Below are 10439 nucleotides of genomic sequence, written 5' to 3'. Positions count from 1 at the left end.
CTGAGGATATTGAGGACTCCTGTCTCCATGAGGATATTGAGGACTCCTGTCTCCCTGAGGATATTGAGGACTCCTGTCTCCCTGAGGATATTGAGGACTCCTGTCTCCCTGAGGATATTGAGGACTCCTGTCTCCCTGAGGATATTGAGGACTCCTGTCTCCCTGAGGATATTGAGGACTCCTGTCTCCCTGAGGATATTGAGGACTCCTGTCTCCCTGAGGATATTGAGGACTCCAATCTCCCTGAGGATATTGAGGACTCCTGTCTCCCTGAGGATATTGAGGACTCCTGTCTCCCTGAGGATATTGAGGACTCCTGTCTCCCTGAGGATATTGAGGACTCCGTCTTCCTGAGGATATTGAAGGACTTCCATCTTCCTGAGGATATTGAGGACTCATCCTGAGACTCCCTGAAGATATTGAGGACCCTGTCTCCCTGAGGATATTGAGGACTCCTGTCTCCCTGAGGATATTGAGGACTCCTGTCTCCCTGAGGGTACTGAGGACTCCTGTCTCCCTGAGGATATTGAGGACTCCTGTCTCCTGAGGGTATTGATAACTCCTGTCTCCCTGAGGATTCCTGTCTCCCTGAGGATATTGAGGACTCCTGTCTCCCTGAGGATATTGAGGACTCCTGTCTTCCTGAGGGTATTGAGGACTCCTTCCTCCCTGAGGGTATTGAGGACTCCTGTCTCCCTGAGGATATTGAGGACTCCTGTCTCCCTGAGGATATTGAGGACTCCTGTCTCCCTGAGGATATTGAGGACTCCTGTCTCCCTGAGGATATTGAGGACTCCTGTCTCCTGAGGGTATTGAGGACTCCTGTCTCCCTGAGGATTCCTGTCTCCCTGAGGATATTGAGGACTCCTGTCTCCCTGAGGATATTGAGGACTCCTATCTCCCTGAAGATATTGAGGACTCCTGTCTCCCTGGGGGTATTGAGGACTCCTGTCTCCCTGAGGATATTGAGGACTCCTGTCTCCCTGAGGATATTGAGGACTCCTGTCTCCCTGAGGATATTGAGGACTCCTGTCTCCCTGAGGGTATTGAGGACTCCTGCCTCCCTGAGGGTATTGAGGACTCCTGCCTCCCTGAGGGTATTTGAGGACTACTGTCTCCATGAGGATATTGAGGACTCCTGTCTCCATGAGGATATTGAGGAGTGGCATCTCTCTGCTTCACTGGGAAATATCTCAAGGACACATACCAGCATTCCAGTGGCTCCTTCTGATTTGGTATTTTCCCATTTTATATTCTCAGTTGAATAGGTGTTCAACTTTTTGTTAATGAAAATAGTTTATATCTTATGTCAATATTTTTTGTTGCTTTGAAATTTCTATGGCCTTTTATATAATGTGAGCTTCAGCCTCTAAAATATATAAAACAAGACATTCTCTAAATATTTCAAGTCATTTAATATACAGACACGTAATATCTCAAAAAAATCAACATAAATAAAAACAAAATAAAACAAACAACTATAGTGGCAAGTACTAAGAAGGGATACACCTTTAACCAACAATGGATGGGTGAAGTTCCAGACACCATACAAAAATAAACATACCTTCACCATTCTCATTATATTGTGTCATTGTAAAATATTTGCAAGCAATCATAGAACAAATTCAGTAAAATACCGATTAGTTATTGTTAATAATAATTTTTGGTGGTGATCTAGATATTAAAAGCTCTTTTTGATTGGCGAGTATGAAAATATGGCACATATAACTTTAATGTCTTCATACCCATCTAAGTGATTATATAAAGATTTGCCCTGGATTAATCCAGTTTGAGCTTAAATTTCAATTTGGTTATGATGTAGGTATTTTCTAAACTGTATATCATGAAATATCTGTTGGAACAGTACCCTCTTTCATAGTTAGGAAATTTTAAATGATTTTGTGGGTAGAACTGTTTGTGGTAGCAGATGTCACTGTGGTTTTAATAATGTTTTTTTTCTTTCTTATTCATGGTTTGTTTAAAACCACCAAAACATTTCTACATACAAAACATTTCATGTTTCACAGTATAGTCTATCCTTCCCTTACACTGTAAGTTACCCCTAGTACAACACATCTTTGTAGTGCAATTATTACAAGCAGATACTAGACTTCATAGAGGAATAAAACACATAATACTTAATTCAATGTTAGTGAGATTCAATTTCCATTCCTATCAATTTTCAGTTGTATTGGAGATCAAAATTAATACAGGTCCTGGAAAAAGCTATTCATCATACTTAACAATTTTGAAATCATTTGTTTCATTATCATTATCTGAAATCCGAAATATCAACAAGAATATAAATGTTATGGATTAATATCTTGAATGTCTATGGCTCTGTCTTTGTCTAAAACAAATATCACTAAACTGAAAATAGTGTATATGCTCCTCCCTTCTGATACCATTACTTACACTGTTTACAAGACAATGACACACTTACTGTAAGTGAATTATTGAACACTTATGTTGCACAAATTGGTTGGTTTGGGTTTGCCTCACATGTACATGGTGTAGGGTGAAGTTAACACTATACTTGTGACTATTTACTGACAACTATTTATCTATTATGGCCTGGTTGAGAGGGAACTATTGCCTCATAGTATTGTCGAGGGATGGAATAGTGCCCGAGCCGAAGGCGAGGGCACTATGTCATCACGAGACAATACTATGAGGCAATAGTGCCCTCTCAACCATGGCCATAAAGGGTTTAGTACATCATCTAACATGAGACTGTTTTTCATGTCATCGTAACAAAAGCACGTCAAGCGACACCTCACAATGTTATCTTCTTTTCCACACCACGTTGTTACATTAAAAGTACAACATATAAATTGTCGCAGAAATCTGTGAACAGGATTTAGCTTCACGGAGATTAAAAGTAGATCAATATAGAACAAGACTGAACTGTCTTCTGTAGAAAAGCATCATTTGCTTCCATCCCCGTACACAACAGCCTGTCCGCCATCTTGACGTCTTGGTCGAAGCGCAACGTTATAATGACGTCATGTAATGGTGACGTCACAATACATTCACGTTCAATTTCGCGCCACTTCAATAGTGCCCGCTTGCCCAGGCACTATTGCAAATAGTACCCATGTGTGTAGCCAATCAGAATCCAGTATTCTGTCATGTGATGTACTAATGCATGTTAGTCTCCACCAGTAATCTAGTCACAGGTAAAAGACTAGTGGTAGAAAACATGTATAACTACATGTATGTAGCTCCACTTTGACATGAAGTTATACACATCACATTGTAATACTACAGAATAGACACTTTTGGATTACAAGTAAATTCTGAGATTGAGATCCTTGGTTTACACTTATTTCCACATGTGCTTATAAATTTTCAATATGTGATACAATACAAGACACAATTATAACATTTTTTAGTGAAATACACATTAAACTCACTTTGGCTATATATTCACTGAAATATCACTCACACCAAGACTTATATTAACTATCTAAGTGATGGATGTTAGAATGCAACAAAACTCCTCCATTAAAGTGATATAAACCTGCTCCTACATAAAACAACCATAACTATGAAAACTTGGACAAACAACATGGATTTCTGAATTTTACTTTGTAGGTAAATGACAAGTGATGATCTAATTGAAACTAGAAATGTAAATCAATGGGTAAATACCCCCACTACCCCAAATAACTATACCAGGTATTTGAGACCATGACAACCATTTTATTCACGATTATATCCATGATAACAGTAATTGAAGCATGTCATGTAGACAGTAGACCTGTGTAAGATTACAGACGAGAGGTTTTAAAGCCCAAACAAATCCTACTCAATCATTTGACACTTTTGGTAGTGACTTAAATAACAATAAAGGAAATTTGACAGGGCAACATTTACTGAACACAATTATAAACACCTATTGGTCCATAAGTGACAGCACATCTAGCATGTTCATATATCAGTGTTATGTAGCTTTAGACATTCAGTAGAACAGGAATTCAGTTGGCAGTATCAGTGTTAAACATTTACATTTTAGTAAAGCGTTGATTTATTATTTAAACTCTGGCACTCCTTCATCACTCAATTTTACTTTGCATAGTTATCAGAAAGACATTTAATTCACACAACTTGAGGAACTATGTATAATTTTCTTAGCCTAAAAAATTTAACTTATTAATATCAGAGATTTAAATATAATTGGGATAAGTAACTAGGGCTGTTCTCGCGATATCACATACCCACCTATTGTTATCGTAAACGGATGAGCAATTACCCCGAGACCAAGCCGTGTGTCTGCGCACTAATAACTGGAGGCGAGTTATCATAGTGTTAGCCCATGAAGCTGTGTATGACATATTTGACTATATACAAACCGATAAACATCGAAAAGTATCTCATAGCTTTTTTACTGTTGCATTAGAGACGCTAATCTCATGTATGTATATATATTTCTGTGTTGTTTTTTTATGAAAAATTGTAAAATAAAAATCTATGCATTAAAAATTCTGTAAGTAATGATCAAAATGTTGGTAAATTTTTGTGATTAATGACATATTATAAAAGCTTGATGCTTGGTAAAGAAGGATATTTGAATAAATTATATTCAAATCTCTGGTAAAGCAGAATATTTACATTTCACTTAAAATTGACTTTTATTTCAATATGGTTCTATGCATTATAAATAAAGCTGTTTGGGAAAATTAAGATTAGAAAAATATTATCTATTTTACAAACTTACTGTATAGCCTTCGAGACTCAGACACAGGTAAATGGACCCCCGTTGAGTTAAGTGAGGCGATGACCTGGGGCGGTGACCTGGGGCGGTGACCAGGTGTTCTGCCCGAAGGTTCACTTGAAGACAGTATGACACCTGTACATAGCAGTTGCAAATCACTTTCCGTTAATTAGATATCAAATTATGCTATCTATCACAGCTCGATCGGCACTGTATCTCTTCGCCATGATATATTGGGTACCTTCGATAACTTGTTAACACTTGTACTTGAGCATTATAAGTTTCCATATGTACAAACTCAATCAATAGAAAATTAACATTTGAAAACTAAATGGAAATCAAACAGTTATTGAAATCAGAGAACATGGTTTTAATTGTGCTATCTTTCACGACCCTATCGGAACAGTATCGTCGCCATTATAAATTTAGGGTAGCTTCGATGATTTGTGTACAGTTATACCACCGAAAATTCAAAAGGTTAAATATGTTCAAATTCAATCAATTTAATATTTTATCATGTAAAATTTACCAAGCAACAAATATTTGAAAACTAAATGGAAATCAGTCAACTATTGAAATCAGAGAACGTGGGTTTTATTATACTAATATTTCACGGGGCGATCAGTTGTACCGATCGAGGAAGTAACCATGCTGGTAACAGGAAATTCACAGTTAACATTACGTTTATTTATATAACCTCTACAATTATGAAAATGTGATGGATTATTCAAATAAATAACATTTTCAATAAAGAGCAAACTTTAAGCTATTTGGGTTTTTTTCTGTTCATCTCCTGAATTATAGACTAGATCGCTTCATCGGATGAAGCGTAGTTTCAATATGGCACAGTTAGTCTGTACGAACTCGGTTGTAATTTAGACACGCAATGCACTCTGGGATAGCTTCCGCTGCGGGCGTCGTTAAGTAAGGCTATGAGGAACCTTCTTATCCCTACTATTTAAATCTCTGTTAATATCCACCCACATCAATAACAACAATTTCTATTAATTGATGAAAACCAACTTAAATTCAGCAGGCAATCAAAATGCAGGTTAAGTAAAACAATAGGAAACAAACTTAAGGTCATTATGCTTGAAAATGCTTATTATGATCCTGTGAGCAAAGTTTGGTTTATAGTTCTAAACTATAGTTCTAACAGTTCTAAACTATAGTTCTAACAGTTCTAAACTATAGTTCTAACAGTTCTAAACTATAGTTCTAACAGTTCTAAACTGTAGTTCTAACAGTTCTAAACTGTAGTTCTAACAGTTCTAAACTATAGTTCTAACAGTTCTAAACTATAGTTCTAACAGTTCTAAAATATAGTTCTCACAGTTCTAAACTATAGTTCTAACAGTTCTAAACTATAGTTCTAACAGTTCTAAACTATAGTTCTAACAGTTCTAAACTATAGTTCTAACAGTTCTAAACTATAGTTCTAACAGTTCTAAACTGTAGTTCTAACAGTTCTAAACTATAGTTCTAACAGTTCTAAACTATAGTTCTAACAGTTCTAAACTGTAGTTCTAACAGTTCTAAACTATAGTTCTAACAGTTCTAAACTATAGTTCTAACAGTTCTAAACTATAGTTCTAACAGTTCTAAACTATAGTTCTAACAGTTCTAAACTATAGTTCTAACAGTTCTAAACTATAGTTCTAACAGTTCTAAACTATAGTTCTAACAGTTCTAAACTATAGTTCTAACAGTTCTAAACTATAAATCTAACAGTTCTAAACTATAGTTCTAACAGTTCTAAACTATAGTTCTAACAGTTCTAAACTATAGTTCTAACAGTTCTAAACTATAAGTTCTATACAGTTTCTAACTAAGTTCTTACGAAGTACTAAGTACAACAAAAACAGAACCTTTCTGTAATAACGTAAGTGTTAGCAAAACAGTGGAAAGTATTCAAGATTTATACATCCATCAGTTACCATAATTAGGGAAAAAATATCCTTCCCTATCTGACAGGAAAACACATTCAGCTGACATCAGAACATTATAATTAGCCACCCTTTCCTGGTTTTGGGCTAAGAAGGTTTCGATTAACTTTTATGACTGGTTTGCCCACAGAACAATGAAAGTCTAAGTTCATACACAAATGTTCATTCAGAAACATAATGCTCGAAATCCAACATAAAAAATTGGAAATGCCAGAAAACGAAAACCTGCAAGATCATACATTCATGTACACAGCATTTATATGCTTTCATAAAAAAAACAATATTGAACCTTCCTAACTCTAGATTAAAACTAACTAATCTTCACACTCAGCAGTCAACTTCAAATTCACAGAGGACTCAAAAACTTATATCAGTTCTTCACACTCAGCAGTGAACTTCAATTCCACAGAGGACTCAAAAACTTATATTATACTTATCAATTTGGGATAGTAAAGTTATTATGACTATGTAAGCCTTTAGTTAAAACAGCCATACAGGTTTGAATTAATCCGCAATCATAATGTGTCAGATCTAATGTATGTATACAGAGATTTCCGACAGGTTTGGAAATAAATATCACATTTAACATATTAAATACATGGCATATACAAGGGATTGCATACAATAAAATTATTGCATAGGTGGCATTACCTGGTAAAATAATGATTTCAAAATATGATTAATTCAGGAACAAAAATTGAGTTAATGTTTGAAACATCTTACATTCTAAATTTTACATTGTTTATCAGTTATTTTTAGCATTGATATGACTATTTCTCTAATTTCATAGGGTATGAAAAAATTGTAAAATTGTTTTAAATTGAGTGAATTGACTTATAGCGATATGAAAAAAAAAAAGAATTGGCCAATCAGAAATTCAGATTTAATATGAAAACAACAAAAAAATAGATGGATATACTGGTAGTCATTTAAAGTCAGTCACAAGACTCAATGAAAACTTCAAAATTAACATTTTGATCAAATTAAAAATAATTTAATTGAAACAAAATTTTACAGCCTTTCTTATATCATTGGTAATTAAGATGTTATGAATTATTTTAATCTGATTGTGTTTTCCAATATACAAAATGTAGTTGATGTTTAACATCAACACACACGCTATTCAAACTAGCTTTACGCTGCCTACTATAACTATAATTATCAATCAGATCTCACTTCATTCATGTATACACCGCCAAATGTCGCCCTGACAATGTTAAAGTCACCCTGATTATGCAATGAGAGCACCTGCTACGTCACCTTGAGGACTTGATAAACATTGTTCCTAAACACTCGTTTAAAGTGAGGCTCTGGATTATTGAGTAGTTTTTGACACAGTGGTTGCTTCCCTTGATTCACCTTGTCTTCGATATCCCAGATCTCGGGCATGGAACATCCAACCCTGCAAATCAACACACACATTTTAAAAATATCTTATTAAATGTTTCATAATTTTTTTTCATAAAGTGGATCTTTAGATCGCAAAAAAATCAATAGGAAATATTTAATCAATCGTAACATATTGGATAAAAATTTCAACTTGGAGTAGATAAAACATGTTTCATGAAAGAGCCGAAAATTATTTACAAAATAATACTGATGAGATCTTTAGTAATAAATATTGTATATCTAGGTCATACATTCTACCAACATTAAAGTTAAAACAGAATTCTGTAACCTTCTTCAGGATAAGCATTACATTTTTATACAATATGGTGCTTTTTTCAGTTTATAAACATTAAAAGTCATCTTGAAGTTAACTATTTCTTCTAAAATTGTCGACACTTACCCAGACCGACGGTTACACCAGGATTCCTCCAAAATAGCATACTGAACTTTACGCTTCTTGAGAATTTTTTTCACTTCTTCAGCTGGTTTTCTACTGTACATAGTATATACATCTTTCGTCCGTTCCCTGAATTCCAAGCAATTTAAAAAAAAGATTCATTATCATTAATAACAGGTATATAGTATATTGTTAAACTTTCTCTTTGTATTGATAAATAGGGATATACATATGAAGGACACATGTATATTTAAATTGGATCAAATGCAAAACAACAAGTTGCTATGGTTGATCTTGGGAGTTATTTCCCTTCAGTTATTTTATTTTATTTTTTTACAAAGCATTTAATTTCTCTTTTTCATCAAATGTGTCGAAATTTAATGATATTAAGGAAGCACAACAGAACTAGAAAAGTCTGTAAGCGAAAAATGCTCTGCCTTCTTGTGAAATATGAATGGGAAGGAATGGATTGTCACAAATTTCATCGTGGCTATGAAAATGTATTCTTCACACTCACCGTAATCCAGAGTCTTCATAATGAGGGTGGTTGACAATTGGCCGACCTGTACATAGTTTAATGGTGGCCATAGTTGGCATTGGACCGGCAAATACAGCACCTATACATGAAATATTGGTTTATATTAATGGTATGTAGATATTTTGTGACTGTCCTAACATGTAATTGTATATCTTGATAAAGGGGCAGATCACATAAATCATACATTTGGTGTTTTAGCCTGGACCTACTCAACCAGCTTCTCCACAGGGGATTTAAATATCACCTAAAACTTACGTTTTGATGTTTTAGCCTGGATCCACTCGACGAGGTCCTCCAAGGGGTAGTTACTGTACTCTCCCATAATACTCCACTGGTGCTGTAGGTTCTGAACACCCTGGACACTCATACCACCTAGTACCAGGACTATTATGGCCAACTGTCTCTCTCTGCTGCCCACCCAACTAAACAACTGTAAAATAGAGATAGGGTTACAGCTTACACTAAACAACTGTAAAACAGAGATATGGTTATAGCTTACACTAAACAAATGTAAAACAGAGATATGGTTACAGCTTACACTAAACAACTGTAAAACAGAGATATGGTTATAGCTTACACTAAACAACTGTAAAATAGAGATAGGGTTACAGCTTACAGTAAATTACTATAAAACAGAGATATGGTTACAGCTTACACTAAACAACTGTAAAATAGAGATAGGGTTACAGCTTACAGTAAATTACTATAAAACAGAGATATGGTTACAGCTTACACTAAACAACTGTAAAATAGAGATAGGGTTACAGCTTACAGTAAATTACTATAAAACAGAGATATGGTTACAGCTTACAGTAAATTACTATAAAACAGAGATATGGTTACAGCTTACACTAAACAACTGTTAATAGAGATAGGGTTACAGCTTACAGTAAATTACTATAAAATAGAGATAGGGTTACAGCTTACAGTAAATTACTATAAAACAGAGATATGGTTACAGCTTACAGTAAATTACTATAAAACAGAGATATGGTTACAGCTTACACTAAACAACTGTTAATCGAGATATGGTTACAGCTTACACTAAACAACTTTAAAACAGAGTTATGGTTACAGCTTACACTAAACAACTGTAAAACAGAGATATGGTTACAGCTTACACTAAACAACTGTAAAACAGAGATATGGTTACAGCTTACAGTAAATTACTATAAAACAGAGATATGGTTACAGCTTACACTAAACAACTGTTAATCGAGATATGGTTACAGCTTACACTAAAACAACTGTTAATCGAAATATGGTCACAGCTTACACTAAACAACTGTAAAACAGAGATATGTTTACAGCTTACACGATCATAGCTTTATCATGCAAAGTATTTAGCCTAAAATTAAATTTCCTTATTCAGAATACATAATGCCATCAGGCCTCAAGACCATGAAACAGTCTTAAGTCCAAAATAGTCTTAAGTTTAGACTTAACCAGTCA

The 10439-nt window shown here is 34.7% G+C and overlaps 1 protein-coding gene across 1 annotated transcript in view; it reads right to left on the bottom strand.

Annotated features, from left to right (window-relative positions):
• Window positions 1–6564: 6564 nt before the first annotated feature.
• Window positions 6565–10439, bottom strand: part of LOC138315068 (protein C-mannosyl-transferase DPY19L1-like) — a 46262-nt gene continuing 42387 nt past the window's right edge. The window contains exons 19-22 of the mRNA XM_069255801.1: window positions 9243–9417; window positions 8967–9066; window positions 8453–8578; window positions 6565–8065 (exon numbers count right to left, since the gene is read on the bottom strand). Coding sequence (XP_069111902.1) covers window positions 7915–8065; window positions 8453–8578; window positions 8967–9066; window positions 9243–9417 — 552 coding nt within the window. The 3' untranslated portion in view covers window positions 6565–7914. The remainder of the gene's footprint in view (window positions 8066–8452; window positions 8579–8966; window positions 9067–9242; window positions 9418–10439) is intronic.

The sequence above is a fragment of the Argopecten irradians genome, chromosome 2 (assembly GCF_041381155.1).
Source record: "Argopecten irradians isolate NY chromosome 2, Ai_NY, whole genome shotgun sequence".
Lineage (NCBI taxonomy): Eukaryota > Metazoa > Mollusca > Bivalvia > Pectinida > Pectinidae > Argopecten > Argopecten irradians.
This window is presented reverse-complemented; position numbering and strand designations above follow the sequence as displayed.